This window comes from Lynx canadensis, chromosome A1, assembly GCF_007474595.2.
Source record: "Lynx canadensis isolate LIC74 chromosome A1, mLynCan4.pri.v2, whole genome shotgun sequence".
Taxonomy (NCBI): Eukaryota; Metazoa; Chordata; class Mammalia; order Carnivora; family Felidae; genus Lynx; species Lynx canadensis.
The window spans coordinates 192,991,729-193,017,284 of NC_044303.2; the positions used below are offsets into that span (position 1 = coordinate 192,991,729).

At 40.3% G+C, this 25,556-nt stretch overlaps 1 protein-coding gene across 2 annotated transcripts in view; it reads right to left on the bottom strand.

Annotated features, from left to right (window-relative positions):
- Positions 1-1,154: 1,154 nt before the first annotated feature.
- Positions 1,155-25,556, bottom strand: part of MRPL22 (mitochondrial ribosomal protein L22) — a 35,497-nt gene continuing 11,095 nt past the window's right edge. Inside the window, exons 3-7 of one of the 2 annotated variants that reach the window (XM_030328624.1) lie at positions 21,672-21,789; positions 16,424-16,489; positions 15,116-15,193; positions 7,417-7,486; positions 1,155-1,450 (exon numbers count right to left, since the gene is read on the bottom strand). In XM_030328624.1, the coding sequence (XP_030184484.1) occupies positions 1,239-1,450; positions 7,417-7,486; positions 15,116-15,193; positions 16,424-16,489; positions 21,672-21,789 (544 nt within the window). In that variant the 3' untranslated portion in view covers positions 1,155-1,238. Of the gene's footprint in view, positions 1,451-7,416; positions 7,487-15,115; positions 15,194-16,423; positions 16,490-21,671; positions 21,808-25,556 lie in introns of both variants that reach the window. The other variant, XM_030328613.1, reaches the window with a different exon arrangement.

The window sequence follows — 25,556 nt, forward strand, 5'->3', positions numbered from 1 at the left end:
CCTCAAGTGTGGTTCCCTACAACAGAATCATCTAGAAGTCCCTGGTTTTTTTTTTTTTTAATAAAGATTTCTGGGGGCACCTGGATGGCTCAGTCGGTTGAGCGTGCAATTCTTGATTTCAGCTCAGGTCATGATCCCAGGGTTGTGGGATCAAGCCCCGCATCAGACTCCATGCCGAGCGTGAAGCCTGCTTAAGATTCTCTCCTTCCCTCTGTCCCTATCCCCCCTCTCAAAAATAATTTAAATAAATAAATAGATAGATTTCTGAAACTTGTTCCTCCCAAGACCTGGTGAATCAGAGTCATGGGGGCAAGACCCAGAAGTGTGCATTAACAAGCAAGCACCCCAGGTTCTCCCTCTACATACCAAAGTTTGAGTAACACTGGTCTAGGGCTGTGGGAGTGCTTTTCTTGTCAGTGAAAACACACATCAGTGAGAGCCAAGTAGAGCTGAACACTTGCTCTACTTTAATACTAACACCTTTCTGTGAATAAGAGGTCAATGAGTGCCACCTACTGCCTTGTTTTGGAATGCAGTGCTCAGATCGGTTCAATTCCTCTCTCCGTAATAGAATTCACTCTGAAAAATGAATCAATCCAGAACAAGATAGCCAAGTAACAGAAAGCATTGTTGGAAGGAGACATGAAAACAGTCTTTATTTAACTAGGAGAAAACTTTCCCGGTTAGAGGGTTTTGGAGTTCTAGATTAATGTATTTAATAAACTTCTGTAATCTCTAGTTACTGCTAAAGCAGTCAAGGAAAATAAAATTCCTCACCCGCTGGCCCACACCAACAGTGAAAGAAAAAACAGAACTACACAATGTCCTAAAATGCATACAGCTATGCTCACCTCCACCACTTCCTTCCCTAGTCCCAAGAGAAAAGCAAGGGAAACAACCACAAGCTTTCTTCTTCTATAATCTTCTACTCAAGTCCCTTATTGAAACTGCCCTCCTGCAGATGAAAAGTTAACATTCCCTCCCAAAGGTACTCAAAAAAGCCTTCTGAATTATAGTCTGTTACTATGTTGAAAGCTGATTTCCCCTCGCAGGTTGCAAATATACCCAGAGGACAAAAGAGGTGGGCAAAAGCCTTATGAATATTCATATAAAATGAGCAATTATACTTCATATTGCAATAATTCAATGACAAGTCATAAAAAGCATTTGTCTTTAATTTGTCTCGTTTTAGGAAATAAATGGCAAAATATATACACTGTGGAATCTGAACCCCCCCATCACAGAGTGTGAATAATGGTCCGGTTACGAAGCTCCTGAATATACTCCTTGGCATGGGTGACTGCCGTCCTCGGTGCCTCACGTGGAGGTGGAGGGCCTTCCACCAACTTCACAAAATAATGGCAATAAACCTTCTCCATGATCCCAAAGCGACCTCTGCCATGGTATCGGATGCGTTTCAGGTACTGGCCTCGCCCTGAGGTTGACTCAGCTAGACAGGGAAGACAAAGAGAGTTACAGGAAATGACTGCATCCCCAAGACTATAGCTCCATCAGGTGAGCAATCTGTCCTTTCTTCGACTGTATTCTTAGACTACCTGAGTTCCCTGGCTGGTGAGAGCAAATTTGTCTCAACACAAGCATCTCTTGAGTACTTATTAAGGAACAGGCTCTATTCTAGGTGTTGGAGAAAGAAGAGTGAACAAGACTAGCAAAGGTCCTATCTCCGTGAAGTGTACAATCCAGAGGAGAAAGACAGAAAATAAACATGATCATTGCAGTCAGTGACAAGTACGAAGAATAAAACAGTGATGTGACAGAGAATGATGGGGCGCCGGGAGCGACCTCAGACTGGAGGGTGTGTCATGAGGCATCTTTGAGGAGGGGACATTTGATCCAAGACCAGAATGAGTCATCCATGCAAATATCTAGGGACATGGTATTCCAGGCTGAGGGAAAAGCAAGTGTAAAGACCAATGGTGCCTGGCTTGTTTTAGAAACAGAAAAAAGACCAGCCTGCTGAAGCATCCTAAACGAGGGAAAGAGTCATACAAACAAGGGAAAGAAATCAGACATGAAGGCAAAATTACATAGAGCCCTGAAGGCCGAGCTAAGGAGTTTTTATTTTATTCTAATTGTGATGGGAAGTCACTGGAACCAAATGTTCCCAAATGCTGGTCCTCTGACTACATCAGACTAGCCTACAGAACATATTTTAAATGCAGATGCTGAGACCCCCATCTCTGGAGATTCTAATTTAGTACATTTGGGGTGGGCCTTGGAAATTATATTCTGAACAAATAAGACCAATCCCTTTCCCCCAGTAATTCTGATTTGGGGCCAGTTTTAGGAACTCCCACATCACGGCTGCTTCCCCCTCTCCCGTCCCCAACTCTGCACATTAAAGTCTGACCTTGTAAAATTTAAGAAAATTTTTCCAACACTAATTAAGAAGAAATCTGTTACCTGTTTTCACACACAGTAAATCAGAGTGGTAGCCGCCTTCTACTATTTTCTGAATTTATTTAGTCCATTACTTCGTGAGTCAATTTAATAAGGCTTTTACAAAGCCAAAACCTATAGAATACGTATCAAATTAATCCACTTCAATACTCACCATTCTTATATTCTTGCTGAGACATAACTTTATAAATACAAGGACTATGTTCAAGTATGCACCTGACAACCCTCTCACTAGAGTCCTCTCATGAAATGGGTTTCGGCAGAAACATCCTAGCTTTGCCAGAGAGAAAGCTAAGGATGAAAGTGATTAAGAAAACCTCTTCAGGTCTCAGTGAGATAAGGAAAGAGGTGCTATCCTTCTATCAACTTCATCCCTGGGCACTAAAGAAATGTGTTTAAGGATTTCCAGAGAGAAAGACAAATTACACAAATCACTTTATAATGAAGTAAGACTAGTTCCTCTGGATCCACCTGTCAGGAGGAAACCTACAAATAAGCATGATGACACTAGAAGAAGTTTAGAAATCTTCTAAAAGGCATTTTGCAAACATGACAGCTGCTTCTATCCACACTTGTGACGCGGCTCAACTTGAGCACCAATTTCCAAACGCTATGAGGAAGAGGAACACTACTCCACTGAATACAGTATTTTAACCAGCTAACTGTGTGGTACTACGTAACCTATCCAAACACAATGATCAGCCTTATCAGGGTCTATGTTAACTACCACTTTCCATCTCCGCCAAACACATTAAGAGCAAACATCAGTATCTGCTAAATGTCAGTCACGATTTCATCCTAAAGCCATGAAATAGCATCTACCTATCTTGTGGCACGTAATGCCATCATTTTTTAGTTCAGAACAAAACATTAATTCTTCTGAAACACCAGGATTCTTTAGTACACTACAATGGGAATATGCAATACAGCCAGTCTGAGGTCTGAATGAAATCAGGACTTAGAAGTATAGATTCCAAATTGGTTTCTGGTCTCCACTCCTCATAATAATTCTGTATGTCAGGGGTTTCAACTGCGTTTGTATGGAACCATTTCAATTAAAATGAAACAATATATAGAAGCTCACTATCCTGTGGCTCTGTTCCAATTGAAACACAGGTGGAGAGAGATCCAAAACCATGCCATTCATTCACTCACCAACTATTTCTGAGTTGCCAGGCTCTATCCTGGACTGCAGGGTTTCAGCAGTGACCCAGACATCGAGGAGCCCTTCTGTCTGCCTTATGCCCCACCCATGGAGGCCCCAAGGCACAATTTCAAAACCACTGCTTATGGTTAATAGTCTTAAAACACTGCCTCAATAACATAAATCTCCTACCCCCAAACTTCCTGTGGTTCCTTTTCAATACAGTGTTAACCAAATCCCAGAGCCTGCCATGGTCGGCCCTCTGGATCTAGGCCCAGTCTGCCCTTCCAGTTTTATCTACTCAAGATCAACCTGCTGCTTCCTTCAACTATTCTCACTGGACCACACAATTGCTGCTCATTCCACCCTAGGTGCCTTAGCTCATGTGGTTACTCCACTCTGAAAATCTTCTTTCTTCCTGGATGCTCTTTCAAATACCCAAATAGCTAGTTCAAAAGCTAAATTTTTCCAGAAGATTACCATGTTTCTTCTAATCAATACTGACCTCTTCTTTTCTGCTCCTACTATTTACCTACATTACTCTTTTTGGTCCCAAACCATATGCTATCTTGTATAAGTGTTCATGTTGAATCTGTAAAAGTCACTGCCTCATACACGTCTTTTGAATTGCCCCAAAAGTTCACGTTCAACAAGGAATGGAAATGATTTTGAAATACAACTTCTGCTAATTACTATCACTTTTTCAATACAGGTATCTGGCAAATTTGCTCAAATTCTAAAATAAGTTTCAAAATTTTCCAAGTACATACAGTACTAACAGTGTAAACGGTTTATTCTTGCTCAGAAGAACAATTTATGTGTCCTTCCAAAGGACTACAAACAACAAAATTACATGTGCTAAGTGTTTTAAATTGCTTTAATATGATATACTGCCACCTCTAACTGTGTGGGTAGTATGCACGTGGAAGGTACTCAAATACTTTCTGAATCAAAGAAAAAAAACATTAAAACATCTCAAAAATGGGAACAGCCTAAGGATAATGCCCAACAGGTATCAAGAATTTAAAATACTGTCAGTATTTCCTATTACTAGTATTTAGGTAAATGTGAATCCTGACATTCTAAAATTGGAAACCACTCTTCTCCCCCCTTCATCGCTCTTTGCCCAGAAGACTGATTTACAAAGTCAGTCAATCACTTTCCCTAAAGAATCACGTTAGATGCCATGAATCACTAAGCACTGACATTTTATTAGTCCATGTCCACTTGTTAAGGCCTGTTCACAGTGCCATTAGTCATCATTATAAGTTTGAAAGGAAATGAATTTTCAAAATCTGTGGTCATGCAACACCAGGTATTAGCTTTAGAATGATGACAGGCATTTGAAGGAATTACCACATAATGAGAACATACGCTACCAAAAAGCACTTCCCTTATAATGCTAGACTTGCTCATGTCAAGGGACAGAGGGGCCACCGCTAAGCCAAAATCATAGCCAACAAGCGACTAGACTTTCATAACTCGAAAAGACATCTATCCATGGAATGAAATGTTTAGGCCTTTTTCAAGAATACAACGAGAAAAATCAGTGTCCCATATTTTATAGGTAAGAATCACTAAGATGTTTATTAAACAAATAGCTCCCCAGGCCTCCTCCCCCTCTGAGGTTTCAGATCCAGTGGGTCTGTGGTGGGGCCTGGCAATCTATATTTTTTTAATAAGAACCTCAGATGATTCTTATCAGGGAAGTTTGGCAAATACAGGGATAAAATGTCTGACATGTCACGGTAAGATTCTTCATCTTCTCGAAGGTACTCATTCCTTTTTCCTTCAGAAAGGAGGTAGGCAGCAAAATACTTAGCAAATGGGTTTTTATAATCATAAGACAAATCTAAACTTATCAGTCCCATTCAAGAAGAGATTTTTACACAAAAGTGGGTGAAAAAAGGGTACAGGTTGGATAGAGTTTTTTCAGCGGAAATGTGCAGAAGGAGACCAACGAATTAAAGGCCCATTCACGTAGGATTGGTTAAGTTTATTTTTGCTTAATGGCAACATTGAACTTTGCTCCTTCATTTGGGAAGACAGGATTAAGCTCCTCACCCTTTCTCACTTTATGAAAATTACTGAAAAGGATTTAAAGACAAATTCTATTTCATTTGTATCTGAATTCCATTACGTTTTGTCTGCCAGCTAAGAAGGCCATATTCCTATGAAACTGAATAAAATTAATTAAATTAGATTTGATATTCAGTCACAGAGCAGGAAAGGTCACCAAGAGGCTTTAAGCAAATGGTCTCGTTCTTCATCCATTTCATCTCTTCCAATGATTCTGGACCCTCCCAGCATTATTTATTCATGCTGCTCCCAGAAGAAAATGCTTATGATTAACTACTACGGCCCTGCATTTTCTGAGCTGCCCTTTTGATTTCCCTCTGCATCTGTGCATGTATCAGAATATAATCAGTTATACAAGATTCAGCTTTAAAATAAGATATTTCAATTTGAAATCATAACTCATTTGCATTTCAGGAGTAGGTGTGGTCGCCAGCATCAATTCCAGGTGAGCTGAGGTAGGATTTTAACGTAACCAGCATAAATATCTCCAGTAGGGCAGTGGTCATGTGGCTAAGTAGAATTTACATGATCTGTTTTTATTCTAATTGTTGAAAAATCCTAATGGACAACTAATTTCTCCCATAATGATTCAGCCTTTTTCTCTCTATTTAGAGAGTAGCAGTTCCCCATATCTTGAATTTAAAATACCTTTAGTCCTTCCTATATGTAGGTTTGGCAGATTGAGAAAATTTTGCTTCGACATCAACATCTCTGTTTGATTACAAAACTGCTGAGGTTGGGAGTAAGTACTGCCGAAGAGAGAGGAAAACATTAGCCCCAACCACCGCTCCACTGTGTAGTGTTGGGAGGGGGCGAGGGAGCTTTATAATAGCATTGGTCTCTTTCTCCAAAGAGAACTGTGTGAAGGTATGAAACAAACAAAAAAATCCCTTACATTGGACAGTGCATCATGCTTCCCAAAGCATTTTCACTTAATTTAATTTGATATGCAACAAGCATACAAAACCTGAGACAATGCTTCAGAATGTAAAAACAAAGGGAAACAAAGACAGCTGGATCATCTGAGCCTTCCAAAGCCCCTTGGCTTTTACAATTCAACAGATTTTCCATCCTGGTAACTAGAAGGTTAAATTACAGGACACCTTTATGGATTAGACACCTGGTTTGGCAAATTATAAATAAATATATTTGTAAGGCCACCTGTGATTCTTTATTTACCTCCTCCAGGTTGACAAAGAATTCATTTTTAAAATTCAGTTCTGGGGCACCTGGGTGGTTCAGTCGGTTAAGCATCTGACTTCGGCTCAGGTCATGATCTCACAGTTCATGAGTTCGAGCCCTGCGTTGGGCTCTGTACTGACAGCTCAGAGCCTGGAGCCTGTTTCAGATTCTACGGCTCCCTCTCTCTGCCCCTCCCCCACTCGTGCTCTGTCTCTCAGTCTCACAAAAATAAATAAATGTTAAAAAAAATTAAAATCTCAGTCTTGTTCTTTCTTAGTTTTATTATGATTCAAGGACCACTCCATGTACCATCCTGATACCCACTATTTAATAAATTATTGGCAATGGTTTCATGATCTCAGTCATACTGCACAACAGGTAACAATAAAGCAGTAAGGTTATTGCCATTTATAACCATTTATAACAGACTAACTTTAGCATGCTGAAGGCAGAAGAATAAGCTATTACCAGCAATTTTCACTGGCAAATGTGGTCCTAAGTAGTTAGATATCAAAGACTGTTATTAGATAATGAACTTGGCATCACTATTGGAAAACATTCTCCAATGCTAAGAATATTAAAGATCTTACCTATATACAAATTGGATCTGAATTCCACATTGTGGTCTCTCACTGCCATATCTTGTGCTTCTAAGAGAATCTTAAACAAAGAAAAGACAGGCATTCATATGGCTGACCCTGAACTAAAACGGAATTAAGTTTCTCATTTCTTGTTGTCATCTCTATAATATGACTGCTAATCACATGCCTCTGTTTTATAGTCTATTTTAAAAAGAGAACATTAAATGATAACAGTACTAAAGAAAAGGGATACATTGAGCTTTCCTTCCTCAGACAAGAATTGCAAATTCAAGCAACACAGTCCATCCTGCTAAGTTTAAAGTAGAATGTATGAGATGCAAAGGAGGAAATGGCAGCATTGGTAACAGTATCCTTGGTAATGAACACTAGTAAGTCTTTGAGTCAAGAGACTTGTCAAAAAGTTCAAGAAGCTTAAGAGCTAAATCTTATTGAAAATTCTCAAACTTTGGATCCAAAATAACCATTAAACAACATCAGACAAGTAGAGAAAATCATACTTGAAAATTTTAAGAATTATTAAATTTATATTCTGTAGATATTTTGAATTAAGTTAACCTCCTCCAGAACCCATTTTTAAAAAGAGGACAATTGTCAAAAATAGCAGAAACCAATCTTACTCACTTAGAGAATATAATAAAAAGCTGAGTACACAAAAGATACTTAGTAATTGCATTCTGAACTGAATTAAATATAGGCATTACAATGGAACCTTTTAAAAGTCTGAATCCATCAATCTCAACTACTGAACTACTAAACTAAAAAGATCTGGCTCTAAGTGAGATTTAACTGAAATATAGAAAATAATGCTGATATCCCCAGATGTCCTCATCGCAGCTTTTTGAAATAAGAACACCATGTATCCACATCGAAGAAGGTAGAAAGTACAGTGTTGTGGTTTGAGGGAGAAACGGATAGTGGGTGCTGCAGAAGGAGGGAGCTGTGGTTGCAGAGAAGGGCAAGAGAAAGAGGAGCACACGGGGGAATGCACCAGAATGCTTCCCCATAGCCAATAGTTTGGAAAACGAGAGGTGCTAAATTTTGTGAGTTCTTGAAACCAGTGGGACTTAAAGCCTGGAGTTTTAAAGGCCAGCCGCCTTGGCTAGAATAGAACCCCAGAGGGCACCACATTGCTCCTGGAAAGAAGGCAGGCAAACAACCCGGGGACACACATCATAGAAACAGCTATCTAAAGAGCACCTGGGGCACACAGTAGGGAGACTATTGCTCTTCTCAGAGCATGTCCCTGAGAGGCAGCATTCACAGAGATGGCTCTCTGGGAACAAGGCAGCTAGCTGGCACCATTTCCCTCCCGGTCCCCCAGCATAAACGCAGAGCCACCTGATGGAAGCAGCTCAGTGCCAACAATGGCTGCCTAACTTGCTGCCAAACCCCAATCCCCTGTGCTTTTGTGGGACTGTCCTTCTCAGCCACACTTGCCTTGATCCCAGCGTGGCAGGCTCCTCTCCCCCATGAGACCAGCACAAACCCCTGCCCACATCACGTCTCCCAACGAGAGAGTTCTGCAAGTCCTCAGTTCTGGTGGAGTTGGTATCAGGTCTCAGGTCTCATTTCACAAGCAGACCAGAGCACATCTAGTTAAAACTCACCACATTCAGGTCAGGGACAAAACACTGCCCATAACAAGCAAGGAGGGCCTCTGCAGACGACTGGCCTGAAGGATAGAGCAGCCAAAACACAACAGTGGAGCACATGGAGCACACACCAGAGACACTCACTGAAGCACCAGGCCCTGGACACTACTTGACCTCTTCTTCACAAGGCCATTACTTTCAGGAGTAGGAAACAGACTGGCTACTTTGTGTTTTTGTTGCTGTTGTTTTAGAGAGAGAGCACAAGAGTGGATGTGTGGGGGAGAGGGACAAAGGGAGAAAATCTTTTTTTTTTTTTTATGTTTATTTATTTTTGAGAGAGGGAGAGGGTGAGCAGGGTAAGGACAGAGAGAAAGAGGAGAGAGAGAATCCCAAGCAGGCTCCACACTGTCAGCACACAGCCCGATGCAGGGCTCAAACGCACCAACAGTGAGATCATGACTTGAGCCCAAATCAAGAGTTGGATACTTAATCGACTGAGCCACCCAGGTGCCCCAGGAAGAGAATCTTAAGCAGGCTCGGTACAGAGCCTGATGCAGGGTTCAATCCCACAACCCTGGGATTTGACCTGAGCCGAAATCAAGAGTCAGACGCTCAACCAACTGAGCCACCCAGATACCCCATAACTGGCTTTTCTAACAGAGCGAAGAAGGCAGGGACTTAGACAAAATGCCAAGACAGAGGAATTTATCCCAAATGAAACAAGATAAGGCCGCAGCCAGAGATCTAAATGAAACAGATATAACATGCCTGATGGAGAATTTAAAGCAACAATCATAAGAAAATTCACTGGGTTTCAGAAAAGAATAGAAAACATCAGTGAGACCCTTACTACAGTGATAAGAGTTAAAAAAAAAAAAAAAAAAGGGGGCGCCTGGGTGGCGCAGTCAGTTAAGCGCCCGACTTCAGCCAGGTCACGATCTCGCGGTCTGTGAGTTCGAGCCCCGTGTCGGGCTCTGGGCTGATGGCTCAGAGCCTGGAGCCTGTTTCCGATTCTGTGTCTCCCGCTCTCTCTCTGCCCCTCCCCCGTTCATGCTCTGTCTCTCTCTGTCCCAAAAAATAAATAAATGTTGAAAAAAAAAATTAAAAAAAAAAAAAAAGAATCAGAGTTGAAGAATCAATAAACAAGACTAGAAACATGCTTGAAGCAATGAAGAGAGACTGGAAGAAGCAGAGGAACGAATTAATGACCTAGAAGACAAAATAATGGAAAATAATGAAGCTGACCTAGAACACAAAATAATGGAAAATAATGAAGCTGAACGAAACACGAGAACAGACTTATGGAACTCAGTGACTCCATCAAACATAATAACATTCATATTATAGGAGTCTGACAAGAAGAGAGAGAAATGGGGAGAAAAATTATTTCAAGACACAATAGTGGAAAATTTCCCTAATCTGGAAGGAGACAAACATCCAGATCCAGAAGGCACAGAGAATTCCCATCAAAATCAACAAAAGCAAGCCAACATCAAGATACAATATAATTAAACCTGCAAAATATAGTGATAAAGAAAAACATCTTAAAAGCAACAAGACAGGGGCGCCTGGGTGGCGCAGTCGGTTAAGCGTCCGACTTCAGCCAGGTCACGATCTCGCGGTCCGTGAGTTCGAGCCCCGCGTCGGGCTCTGGGCTGATGGCTCGGAGCCTGGACCCTGTTTCCGATTCTGTGTCTCCCTCTCTCTCTGCCCCTCCCCCGTTCATGCTCTGTCTCTCTCTGTCCCAAAAATAAATAAACGTTGAAAAAAAAAAAAAAATTAAAAAAAAAAAAGCAACAAGACAAAAGAAGTCCTTAATTTACAAGAGAAATGCAAACTGGTACAGCCACTCTGGAAAACAGTATGAAGGTTCCTCAAAAAATTAAAAAGAGAGGGGCGCCTGGGTGGCGCAGTCGGTTAAGCGTCCGACTTCAGCCAGGTCACGATCTCGCGCTCCGTGAGTTCGAGCCCCGCGTCGGGCTCTGGGCTGATGGCTCAGAGCCTGGAGCCTGTTTCCGATTCTGTGTCTCCCTCTCTCTCTGCCCCTCCCCCGTTCATGCTCTGTCTCTCTCTGTCTCAAAAATAAATAAACGTTGAAAAAAAAAAAATTAAAAAAAAAAAAATTAAAAAGAGAGATACGTTATGAGCCAGAAATTGTACTACTAAGTATACATCCAAAGGATACAAAAATGCTGATTCGAAGGAACACATGCACCCCAGTGTTTATAGCAGCACTATCAACAATAGCCAAATTATGGAAACAGCCCAAATGTCCATCAACTGATGAATGGATAAAGAAGATGTGGTGTGTGGGTGTGTGTGTACACACACACACGTGTGCACGTGTGTGCGCACAATGGAATACTATTCAGCAGTCAAAAAGAATGAAGTCTTGCCATTTACAACAATGTGGATAGAGCAAGAGTGTATTATGCTAGGTGAAGTAAGTCAGGCGGAAAAGACAAATACCATATGATTTCATTCATGTGGAGTTTAAGAAACACAACAGACGAACAATGGGAAGGGAAGGAAAAATAAGATAAAATCAGAGAAGGAGGCAAACCATAAGAGACTCTTAAATACGGAGAAAAAACTAGGGGTTGCTAGAGGGGAGGTAGGGGGGGAAATGGGCTAAATGGGTGATGGGCATTAAGGAAGGTACTTGCTGGGATGAGCACTGGGTGTTATATGTAAGTGATGAATCAATCACTGGGTTCTATTCCTGAAACCAATACTACACTGTATGTTAACTAACATGAACTAAAAAAAAAAAAAAAAAAAAAAAAAAATTCTTTCTCCCTCTGCCCCCTCCCCCACTTGTGTGTGTGCTCTCTCTAAAAAATATAAACAAATAAATATGGGGCACCTGGGTGGCTCATTCAGTTAAGCATCCAACTTTGGCTCAGGTCATGATCCTATGGTTCGTGGGAGCAGCAGCCCAGAGCCTGCTTCGGATTCTATGTATCCCTCTCTCTGCCCTTCCCATGCCCACGCTCTTTCTCTCTCTCAAAAATAAACCCTAAAAAAATTTTATAAAAAAAATAAATAAATAAACAAGGAATTCCCATCCTTGTTGTTTTTTTTTTTTTTTTGGGGTAGAGAGGAGGTTTTGTTTTTGAAGGAGAGAGAGAGCGTTAGCATGAGCAGGAGAGAGGGGCAGAGCAATAAAAAATCTTAAGCAGGCTCCACACTCAGCACAGAGCCTGATGCAGGGCTCGATCCCAGGACCCTGGGATCATGATCTGAGCCAAAAGCAAGAGTCAGACACTCAACCAACTGAGCCACCCAGGCACCCCTGTCCTTAACTTGTTTGATAGAAAACCCCAAGAAACAAAAACCAAAAATACAATCTTGTATGTATGCTGCCTATAGGAGATTCATTTTAGACCTAAAGACACCTGCAGATTGAAAGTGAGGGCATGGATAGGGAGCCAGGGTGGCTCAGTCGTTTAAGTGTCTGACTTTGGCTCAGGTCATGATCTCACAGTTCATGGTTTCGAGCCCTGCGTCAGGCTCTGTGCTGACAGCTCAGAGCCTGGAGCCTGCTTCAGATTCTGTGTTTCCCTCTCTCTCTGCCTCTCCCCGTCTCGCACTCTGGCTCGCTCTCTCTCTCTCTCTCTCTCTCTCTCTCAAAAATAGACATTAAAAAAAATTAAAAAATAAAAAAGAAAGTGAGGGGGTGGAGAAACATTCATCACACAAATGGATGCCAAAAGAAAGGTGGGTACCATACTTATGTTGGACAAACTAGCCTTTAAAACAAAGATTGTAAAAAGAGACAAAGAAGGGCATTATATAATCATAAAGGGGATAATCCAACAAGAAGATATAACAATTGTAAATATTTATGCACCCAACATGCAAGCACCCAAATATATAACAACAATTAACAACAAACATAAAAGGGCGTGCCTGGGTGGTTCAGTCAGTTAAGCATTTGACTCTTGATTTCAGCTCAGGTCATGATCTTGCAGTTCACAAGATTGAGCCCCACATCGGGCTCTGTGCTGACAGCACAGAGTCAGCTTGGGGATTCTCCCTCTCCCTCTCCCTCTGCCCCTCCCCTGCTTGTGCGTTCTTCCTCTCTCTCTGTCAAAATAAATAAATAGGAAAAAAAAAACATAAAGGAACTAATTCATAATAACACAACAATACTACGGTCATGGGGTTCCTGGGTGGCTCAGTCGGTTAAGCATCTGACTTTTGGTTTCAGCTCAGGTCATGATCTCATGGTCGTGGGATCAAGCCCTACATCAAGCTCCAAACTGAGCAGGGAGCGTGCTTGGGATTCTCTCTCTCCCTTTCTCTCTGGCCCTCCCATATGTGTGCTAATAATAAATAAATTTTTAAAAAACATTTTTTAAAATATACTAGGGGACTTTAACACCTCAGACTTTAACATCTGTCAATGGACAGATCGTCTGAACAGAAAATCAACAAGGAAACAGTGGCTTTGAATGACACACTGGACCAGATGTACTTAACATATATTTAGGCCATTCCATTCTAAAACAGCAGAATACACATTATTTTCAAGTGTACATGGGACATTCTCCAAAACTGATCACATATTAGGTCACAAAACAGACCTCAACAAAAACAAAAAGACTGAAATCATACCATGCCCCTTTTCTAAAGACCATAACACTATGAAACTAGAAGTCAAACCACAAGAAAAAAATCTTGAAGACCACAAATACATGAAGGATAAACAACATGTTGCTAAACAATGAATGGATCAACCAGGAAATCAAAGAAGAAATTAAAAAATACATGGAAACAAATGAAAATGAAAACACAACAGTCCAAAACCTTTGGGATGCAGCAAAAGCAGTCCTACAAGGGAAGTATATAGCAATACAGGTCTACCTCAAGAAGCAAAATAAATCTCAAATAAACAACCTAATCTTACACCTAAAGGAGCTAGAAAGAAAATAAATGAAGCCTAAAGCCAGCAGATGGAAGGAAATAATAAGGATTAAAGCAGAAATAAATGATAAATGATACAGAAACTAAAAAAACAATAGAACAGATCAATGAAACCAGGAGCTGGTTCAAATACCATTAGCCCACTTGTACATACTGATTCAGCTACATTCAGAACTGGAAAGGTCTTTAGAAATCATTAAGCAATTCCACCCAGTTTACAAATAAGAAAAATGGAACCAGACAGGTTAAATGTTGTGCCCATCATCATGATAGAATCTGTCACAGAAAAGATTAGACTCCAAGTCTCCTGGGTCCCAGGCCAGTGCTCTTTCCCCAATTAATTATAAAATCATAAGCTCTCAATTGTGGAAATGACCAAAAAAAAAAAAAAAAAAAGTCGTCTAAAAAAATCTATCAAGGGGCGCCTGGGTGGCGCAGTCGGTTAAGCGTCCGACTTCAGCCAGGTCACGATCTCGCGGTCCGTGAGTTCGAGCCCCGCATCAGGCTCTGGGCTGATGGCTCGGAGCCTGGAGCCTGTTTCCGATTCTGTGTCTCCCTCTCTCTCTGCCCCTCCCCCGTTCACGCTCTGTCTCTCTCTGTCCCAAAAATAAATAAACGTTGAAGGAAAAAAAAAAAAAAATCTATCAAGCCCCAAATCATTAAAAGAAAGATTTATCACTTCAGGGGCACCTGGGTGACTCAGTCAGTTAAGCGTCTGACTTCAGCTCAGGTCATGATCTCACTATTTGTGGGTTTGAGCCCTGCATCAGGCTCTGTGCTAACAGCTCAGAGCCTGAAGCCCACTTCAGATTCTGTGTCTCTGTCTCTCTCTGCCCCTCCCCTGCTCTCACTAGCTCGCTCTCTCTCTCAAAAATAAATATAAATGTTAAAAAAATTTTTTTAATAAATAAAAGAAAGATTTATCACTTCATAGACAGTAAAAAAAATGAATAAATGGTGCAAATAAAAGCATCTCCAGGCAAAAACAAAAAACAAAAAACTTAGGGCATACAACATTCCTAAGGTATAAGGACATCAATAAAACTGAGTGCCCTGAATCTGTATTATATGAACGATGCATTTACACCAGAGAATTCAGGACTGAGGTTGAGCTTACTAATACCAGCAGACAGCTATGCATTCCCTCCCCACAAATCTTAGTTTACCTCTTTAATTATCTGGGCCCCTTTTTTGTCACTGAATTCCAATTGAGCCAAAGCCTGGTCAATGGACATTCCTCGTATCTAGAATTAAAGGGTAACAGGCAAGAGAAGATAAACAAATTTGTTTAAAAAGTCAATGTTCTCTTTTCAATGAAAAGTAAACCCTTTTACATAACACAAATAACTCTAACTAGTAGCTAACTAGTTATATGTCAATTATATCCCAGTAAAACTAGGGGGCATTTAAAAAAAATAAAAATAAAAACAGCTAACTAAATGTAGGCAAAGAAGAAAAGATATTTGAGAAGGGATGCCATCCTCTTTAAGTCAAAATCAAAGTTAGGGGCACCTGGATGGCTCAGTTGGTTGAGCATCTGGCTCTTGGTTTCAGCTCAGGTCATGATCTCATGGCTCCTGAGTTTGAGCCCCACATCAGGCTCTGGGCCGATAGTGCGGAGGCTGCTTGGAATTCTCTCTCCCTCTCTCTCTGCCCCTCCCCTGCTCTCTCTCTCTCTCTCTCTCTCTCTGAAAATAAAACGTTTTTTAAATTTTTTTTAACATTTTTATTTATTTTTGAGAGATAGAGACAGAACACGAGGGGGGAAGGGGCGGAGAGAGAGGGAGACACAGAATCTGAAGCAGGCTCCAGGCTCTGAGCTGTCAGCACAGAGCCTGATGTGGGGCTCGAACCCACAAGGCGTGAGTTCATGACCTCATCTGAAGTTGGACGCTTAAACGACTGAGTCACCCAGGCACCCCATAAAAACTTAAAAAAAAAAATTATTAAAAGAATCAAACTTAAACATTTTAACCATAAAACTTAGGTTATAAATGTTTCAGTAATATTAAGAGAGCAGATGTGAGAGAGAGATCACAGAGTGGCAAGGACCACACTACGCATTAAAGGCATCTCCCTCTCCTACAGGATAAATATATGTATATCTGGGGCTTTGCCTTCTTTTATACATAAATTTCATTCTCCAGAGAAAAATCTTAAACAGCAATAGTTTTGACATAGGTTGAATCAACTTGTAAGATAAATAAGCTTGCCTCCTGGATCCTCTTAGGGTATAGCCAGATTCCTGATGCCTTTTTCTAAATATCTATGTATCCAACATGATTTAGTTTCTCAGAAAAAAGGTAAAAATTAAGCAAAATCACACATCTCTGGGCAATCATTTGTGGATTACTTACGACTGTCTGAACATGTAATTATATTTCTCACTTTTTGGAGAAATCAGGGCAAATTTTTTTCAATTCTTCAAATCCTGGTAGAAAATTTTTAGTTTCTTTATAGTCATTTTAGCTTACCAATTTTGCCAAATACCACATCTTGTCTTTGCTGTATTTTATTTGCCTTCGACAATGGTAGATTTCCTTGCAAACAGGGAAAAGAAAAAAAAAAAAGTTAGCAAACTGATCAAAATAACAATAACATACACTGTTAATAAAGCTTTCACTTTTTATGCCTAATGAAAATACTGCCACAGGAAATAAAAACATTATTAAGAATTTGGAGATTATTTTTACCTATACTAAAGTTATATTTTTCCAAATTATCACTAAGTTAAAAGGATTATTGGGGCGCCTGGGTGGCGCAGTCGGTTGAGCGTCCGACTTCAGCCAGGTCACGATCTCGCGGTCCGGGAGTTCGAGCCCCGCGTCAGGCTCTGGGCTGATGGCTCGGAGCCTGGAGCCTGTTTCCGATTCTGTGTCTCCCTCTCTCTCTGCCCCTCCCCCGTTCATGCTCTGTCTCTCTCTGTCCCAAAAATAAATAAACGTTGAAAAAAAAAAAAAAACTTTAAAAAAAAAAAAAAAAGGATTATTAAGGCAGAAATAGAACTACAACCTGGCTACTTTGTGCCATATTTGCAACATTTCTATCCAGAGAAATAGTAAAAGATTTTGTTTTGATATAAAATAATAACTTTCAAAATTTATTTTGAAAACACTTAGCTGGCTGGCTAAAAAGAACAAAAGAAAAGGTACAACAAGACCAAAGTTTCCTTTTTTCCTCAGTGAGGAGAATAATGGTGAAACAGACAAAAAAAAAAACCTGTTTTCATAGGATATTCTTGTTATTTGGTAAGAGCACAGGATCTAGAATCAGACTACCTGGATTTGAATTCTACTTCTAGCATCTACTAGCTATAGAATCCAAGCTATTTAACCTCTCTGTACCTCTAAGTTTCCTCTTTAAAATGAAGATCACAGCACCAACCCCATAAAAATATAGTAAGAATTAAATAAAATAATCTATGTAAAGGAAGCATTCTACAGTGCCTCAGCACATGGTCAGATCTTTATTATCTTCTATTTATGGTGGTAGCTATATCCCATTTAATTTTTTTACTCAATCATCCATTACACAATTTACAGTTCACAACATACTTTCCAAGGCTATTATTTCATTTGCTCTCACTCTAATTTTATTTTTATAAAGTAAAAATCAGAACAATCAAGTGACTAATCCAAGACCACAAAGCTTGTGAGAGACAAAGCTGGAAGTCAAAGTGCCATCCAGGGAAAGTATATGAAATGCCTAAATACAATGTCTAGCAGGTATATCTTTAAAGTTCCCCTATGACTGTAAAACCTACATTCCTTCCACCATATTACACCATATTGTCCCTTTAAAAAAATTAGAAACCATTTGTCAAGGTAAACAATAACAAGGAAACCTCAGAACTTCCTAACATTCTGACTCCTGCTGGAAATTTTCAAATGCCTTGGAAACAGTTTTCTCAAGTGGCCATCTTTTAATATGGAGCAGATTTCATTTCAGTTGCAATAGAAGCTGACAGGCTGAAAACTGTAGCAATAGCCTAATTACGTTTTCAGCAATAAAGTGTCCTGGGGAGCACTGGAGGGGAAAGAAGAACTGTCATGACTGATAATATTCATCTGCAAAAATTAATACACTCAGTAAAATCTTTGATATAGAAACCCTTCAATTCTTGGTTTCCCATGGTGGGCTATCTCCTAACCTGAATTGTATGTGATTGTCTTCCAATTTTGTAAAAAAGATACTGTACTCCTGGAAGGGGTATGGGGGAAAAAAAAGGAATGACGTATTTACAAGAGAAAAAAAAAAAGAAGAAGAAGAAAGTTATTCAATCATGCTCTCTGAAAACTAAAAAGCTCAGCATTTACTTTAGGCAGATGCAATGTCTCAGTGCATTTTCTAAAGATAAACCAGACAAACCTATCACAGCAAATACATAAAGTGGCAAAGTTGAAGGTCACAAGATCAAGTTAGAGGTCATTATTAACCAACCTCTATAGTAAATTAGATAAAGTTAACTTAGGATATAACGTGCAAAAAAGTTACTGAAATGAGGTAAAAGTCTAAATTATGAAATGTCTACCTTGATAACTTTTAAAGAAGTTAACTTGTTTTAAAATGCACATAATAACTCAAGTGATAAAAACGTAGCACCTAATAAAAGTCCAAACTAGAGCTTTATGGGATCCATATAATGACTTGTAAGTATGACTTATTCTCAGTATGTCAATTAATCCATAAATTTAAAATGTCTCCGGGGCGCCTGGGTGACTCAGTCGGTTGAGTGTCCGACTTCAGCTCAGGTCACAATCTCACAGTTTGTGAGTTCGAGCCCCGCGTCGGGCTCTGTGCTGACAGCTCAGAGCCTGGAGCCTGCTTCAGATTCTGTGTCTCCCTCTCTCTCTGCCCCTCCCCCGCTCATGCTCTGTCTGTCTCTCTCTCTCTCTCTCAAAAATAAACATTAAAAAAAAATAAAATAAAATAAAAAATAAAAAAAATGTCTCCTATGGAAATGGTTGTCAAAACAGTTTTGATACAGTCTCACTGCATTTTTAACTTATTTAACATAGTTTTCTTCAAAGGTATTGCAAAAGTAAACTCAAGACCAAATTAACAAGATATGACTATTATGAAGAAAGCCATTTAATTTCTCTCTGGCTCATTTTCTGTACCATGTGAAGCCATATGTTGGATAAAGTCTACACAGGAATCTCTATTATTTGGAAATTGGTGTTAGCTAAATTAGGAAAATAGCCTTAAAAATAAGAGGAATGGCCTAAAAAAAGCCTAAATTGATGACATTCATTTTAACTTATTGCTATAGGATTTACTCACTATGGATCCACTATTATTTAACTGCATATTTCAATGCTGAAGATCAGAATGAGTTAAAATTGTAAATATTATCTGACCCCCTTTTAAACTAGGGATAAAACTAATTTTTAAGATGTTTGCAGTTAGCAGATTGACAACTAAAAGGTCACACAGCACAAAATCATAGTATTAAGAGCTATGTGGCTAGATGTGCAAATTATTCCATTATTAAGCTAGGTATTTAATGAAGGGCATCAATATTTCAGTCATAACAGGTATAAATGATGCACCAATGTTGATTTACCAAATACTATTTAAACTCAGAAAATGTTAAGGTATTTTCTAAGAGTCCTAGTTTGTTCCCAAAAGGATTACTCACTCAAAATCTGTGATCTCAACTGTTTACTACTTGAATTTTGCCACTTCGGATATATCCTGAAGTGCATTTGTTTTACTATCCTAAAAGATTACTACTACAAAATACACAATTTTACTTTTAGATTTTGAACCTGACAAATGCTATGATTTCTTTCTCAATTAATATCTAAGTTCAAAGAGCTCAGGTAAGAAGAAAGCTCATTAACAATAGGAAATTATTTATGATATTTGTACACATATGTAACTTTTTCTAAATTTTGGTTAATTATAAAATGGAATCAATACTTAACAGCATAGATTCTGTCACAAATCTAACTTTTAAGTTCTGATGCCAAGATAAAACATGAAAGATAGAAAGTTATTTGTTTAGAGGTGCCTGCGTGGTTCAGTTGGTTAAGCATCCAATTTTGGCTCAAGTCACGATCTCATAATTCGTGGGTTCAAGCCCCTCATAGGGCTCACTGCTGTCAGCAGAAAGCCACTTCGGATCCTCTGTCCCCGTCTCTTTGCCCCTCCCCCGCTTACACGTGCACTCTCTCTCTCAAAAAGAAACATTAAAAAAAATTAAGGGTGCCTGGGTGGCTCAGTCATTTATGCATCTGACTTAGGCTCTCAGGTCATAACCTCACGGTGAATTCAAGCCCTGCATGGGGTTCTGTGCTGTCATGACAGCTCAGAGCCTGGAGTCTGCTTCAGATTCTGTGTCTCCCTCTCTCTCTGCCCTTCTCCCATTCGCACTCTCTCTGTCTCTCTCTCAAAATAAATAAACATTAAAAAAAATTTTTTTTAATTAAAAAAAATTATTTTTAAGTTATTTGTTTAAACTATTAGCATCTCTTTTTCCTATTTCCCAATGTGGGAGCTCTTTAAATTAATAAATTAACTCCCCTAAATAAGAAAAAAAAAGAAAGAAAACCTAATACTGTACTAATTCAGACCAATACTTAGCAACTAAATCCTAATGAAATGCATGCTGTCAAATTCATATAAAAATTAAGCAAATGAAGGGAGCCTGGGTGGCTCGGTCAGTGAAGCGTCCGACTTCGGCTCTGGTCATGATCTCTCAGCTTGTGGGTTTGAGCCTCGCATCGGGCTCGTGCTGACAGCTTAGAGCCTGGAGCCTGCTTCAGATTCTGTGTCCCGATATCTAGGCCCATCCCCAACTCGTGCCCTCTCTGTCTCAAGAATAAACAAAACACTAAAAAAATAATAATTTTTTTTTTAATTAAGCAAATAATATTACTTAGATGATACTGGGATCCAGTGGCCCTGAATCCCAAAGGTCTTTAAAAGATGTTTGCTAAACTGAATGATATATAACTGACACTAACACTACTGATATTCTGTTAATAGCGTTATTAATTAATAATTAATTCTCTTTCTAAGCACTTACCGCAGTTTATTTTCTTAAGGATTCAAATGTCCCACCTTGTTGATGTCATCATTAGCTGCTTAAACTTTTTAACAGATATCTATGCATTTCACAGCAAATTCACAGTAAGCTGGAAATTAGTCTTATATCTCAGACTAGACAACTCACCAGCAGTTTGAAAAGGGTAAAAGAATTCTGAGCAACTAAAGATAAAACTCAGTATCTCTGAAAGGAATCCAGTGATTAAATTTAAACCTTAATTCAAAAGTTTGTGAATTACAAACACACAGAAAATCACAACTTAATGCATCTATGTCCAAATTTAAAACACTAGAAAACCATATATATATGATTTAAATATGGTCAATGGTTTAAGTCATCCTTTCCAACTCCTCATGCTCCATTACTAAGAATACATTAGCAAGCCTCCTAAGAGTCAAAAATCTATCAGGATGCCTCAAGCTATTAGCTTAGTTTTAGAATTAAGGCCCCCATACAGAAGGTAAAGTCAAGGCAAACAAGTAAACAAAACAACCTTTTAACAATACCAAGGAGGTAAATCTAGAACATTTTCTGTATCAATCAAATGATCATGCAAGTTGCCATATGCTTTTTCCCTTTCCTCACATGGAACAGTAACTCATTGCTAGCCGCCTAAGAGTAAGAGCTCGTCATCAAAATTAAGAGATTATTTCTAGCCACAAACTTACTGCTGGTCGCCGAGGTTCACCAGGCAATTGTGGAGGATAAACAATTTTATTCTTCTTTTCCCATTTTCGAGATACGTCCAGAGATGCAGTTGTGTGGATGTGTGACTGGGGTAAAACGCTGTGAGATGAAAGAAGTCTATAAAACAAGACACACTTAGAATCTTTTCCAGAGCTTAGGTATCTTCTGAACCACATTAGCTCCATTTTGATCAAAACTATTTAGTATCACAAGTGGAAACAGTCTAGATGTCTTCATTAACAGAGAACAACTTTACATAAAATATCACAAAGAGTCAGTTTACTGAAAGCTAAAAGTAAACAGTTATGTGGCACCTGTAACTTAGTCAGTTGAGCATCCGACTCTTGATTTCAGCTCAGGTTGTGTTCCCAGAGTCGTGGGATCAAACGCCAAGTCTGGCTCCACGCTGAGAGCCCTGTCCCTCTCCCCCCCTAAATTTAAAATTAAATTTTGGGGGCGCCTGGGTGGCGCAGTCGGTTAAGCGTCCGACTTCAGCCAGGTCACGATCTCGCGGTCCATGAGTTCGAGCCCCGCGTCAGGCTCTGGGCTGATGGCTCAGAGCCTGGAGCCTGTTTCCGATTCTGTGTCTCCCTCTCTCTCTGCCCCTCCCCCGTTCATGCTCTGTCTCTCTCTGTCCCAAAAATAAATAAACGTTGAAAAAAAAAAATTTTTTTAAATTAAATTTTGGTTTCTCTGTCTTTAAAATTAAAAAAAAAAAAGTAAAAAGTTAAAGATTAGCATAAGTCAAACAGTAAACAGATATTAACCCATGATCTCTTGCCCTGACTGGCCAAAAAATATTGACTCTCTAATATAAGCCAATTCAGTTCTAAAACAGACTTAAAGAAGACACGGGGCACCTGAGTGGCACAGTTGGTTAAGCGTCTGACTTTGGCTCAGGTCATCATCTTGTGGTTCGTGAGTTCAAGCCCCACATCAGGCTCTCTGTGGTCAGCACATAGCCAGCTTCAGATCCTGTCTCCCTCTCTCTGCCCCCTCACTTCATGCTCATTCATTCGCACTCCTCTCTCTCTCTCTCTCTCTCTCTCTCTCAAAAATAAATGAACGTTTAAAAAAAAAAAAGAAGATACACTGGATCCCTGACTTGCTCTGTAGAATTACTCAACTTTGCCGAGGAGGCAAGACAAACTGCATCATTTTGTAATCCCTAAGAACTTAATAAAGGTGCATTATGTACCTCTTGATGAAAGAACACACTACCCACCACCCATGAAGTAGTCTTTCTGCAAAAAACAAACCTGAATTAATTGGGCTTCTAGATTCAATACAGGAAATACAAAGAGAGGAAACATGTTAAACAATACAAGGGATGTGCTCAGCAAAATCCAAGCTGTACAAACTACAAGACAGCCTATTTTCCTCAACAAATAAATTACAAGGGGAAAAACAAAGAGCTGAAAAAAGGACCTACTAATTAAGAGACTTAAGAGCAATACCAGTTAATTTCAATGTGTAGATTATGACAATTTTAAAAGTATAACAGTGATTTAACCATTGGAAATCTGAACATTAACTGGATACGTGATGCTTTTTACTGAGATATATAGTGAAATATTCATGGATTAAATAATATAGTGTCTGGGATTTGTCTCAAAATATGATGGGAAAGAGTAGAGAACATAGTAGGGAACAAAATAAGATTGGCCATGAGTAACTTATTGAAGTTGGGTGATGAGTTTAAGAGGGTTCATCATATTATCTATTTTTGTATCTCTGGGGATATCCAAGTAACACACAAACTTGGTGTTTCCATGCTATGCAGAATACAGAGTCTAAAATCCCAGCAAGACACACAAGGCCTTTTATAATCTAACCCCAACCTTGCCATCTTGGCTCATTCACCTTTTGGCCTGGCCACACAGATGTTCATTGTTCCCTGAACAAACCACATACTTTCGTGTCTTTACGCTTTTGATCATATTGTTTTTTCCTCAATCATTATCTCCTGAATGAAATGTTTGTCCGGTTTTAAACTCCAGCTCAAATGTCACCTCATTGCGAGCTATCACGTGATCCCTTCTCCCAACCATTCTCCCCACTGTCTTTTGTTTCTATTTATTTTTGAAAGACAGAGAGAGAGAGAGGCAGAGAGAGAGGCAGAGACAGAGAGACAGAGAGAGGCTCCATGCTTAAGCAGGCTCCATGCTGTCAGCACAGCACTCAACACAGGACTTGAACCCATGAACTGTGAGACCATGACCCGAGCCAAAATCAAGAGTCAGACACTTGGCCACCCAGGCGCCCCCTCCCCACTATGTTAGTACTCTGTTCTTGAAGAGACTGGGAGGAAAAGAGACTGAGTCGCTACCAGGGATACACAGGGACAACCTGACGGGCCATAGGTGCGTGATTGCAAACTGGGAGAGATAAAATGAATGGAAGGGAGGGATCCCCTTCTGTGGACAGACAACAAGAAGAGAAAGAGCGGCTGGGGAAGCATAGGACTGTATCTGGACAAGAGAAAAACCTCAGAGCAGCATGGAGAAAGATCCAATCTCTAACTGCGGGGCTTTCTCTGGACTGGGGCTGGCTGCCCTGTTGGTGCACCTGGGGAGGAGGGGAGCCAGCCCCAGGCTCGGTGCCTAGGTCGGGGGCGCAGTCTGCAGTAGGAGAAAGTGATTCCCTCCCTGGAGTGCTGCGGGACAGGAGAAAGCCAGCAGGGACCACAGATCCGGCGGCATGGAGACGCGCTTCCCCAGTAGCAGGGCGCACAGAGCGGGAGTTTGAATCCCAGCCAAGCGCGGGGCACAGGAGTGGGCAGAGCAGGGCAAACCGCCTCGTCTGCGCCTGCGGCACAGTGAGGACGGCTCGAACAGAGTGATTTGGGACACCGGGTCCATGGAGGAGAGACTGGGGGGTTGCCATTTTTCACCCCACCACCACCAAGGCAGGGCCTCAGGGATCTAACCTCGGGCCCACAGTGGAGGCGAGAACCGTGTACACCAAACCACGCCCCTCCGTGCCGGGTAACTGCGCATCTACCGGAGCGGGATGGACACTGAGGAACCAGAGGGACCCCTCCTCCTGACCAGCGCTGCTGCATCGCCTGGATTAACTCTCAGACAATTCTTGTTATATAGATGTATTCTTCCTTCCTTTTCTCCTTCTTATCTCTTCCCTCCTCTAGTCTGGTTACTCTGGTTGTTGGTTTGTATAAACAGACATATTTAACCCATTCTCTTGACACATGGATCACCTCCTTCTTTCCTTTCTCTCTCTCTGGAATAATCAAGCTGTATAGTTTCACTGTCTGGGTAATTTTATCTGCTTTTTCCCCTGCCTCCTTCTTTATTTTCCTTTCTCTCTCTGGATTAAGCCGTTTAGTCTCTTTGCCTAATCAGTGTTTATTCCCCTCCCCCGCACCCAGTCCCTGTCATTTCTCTCCTTGTATGTGATCTTCCATCAGCACCACCTCCACCCTGTTCTTTACTTACAGCTGGTGTTTCTGGTTTTTTGCTTTTGGGTTTTTTTTTTCTTTTTTCTTTCTTTTTTTTTTTTTTATTTGTGTCTTTGTGTGTTTTTTGTTTTCTGTTTGTTTATTTGTTTGTTTTCCTTTCCAGGGATACTTCAAGGCACAAATCAAAGCACACCTGGTGGACGGCCCAAAACATCACTACAAGTAGGGGAAAAAAATAACCAAAGTCACAACAACAGAGAGCAAGTAACAGTCTCCAAAACACATCCTGAAGGGCCAGGCCCTGGACAGTATATGACCCCCTTTAATATAGCAGTGCTCACAGGTGCAGAGCACATAACAAGCTTTTAGAACACACAAAGGACAGAAAACTAACCAAAATAACCAAACAGAAGAATTCTCCTCAAAAGAAATTCCAGGAAGAAATGAC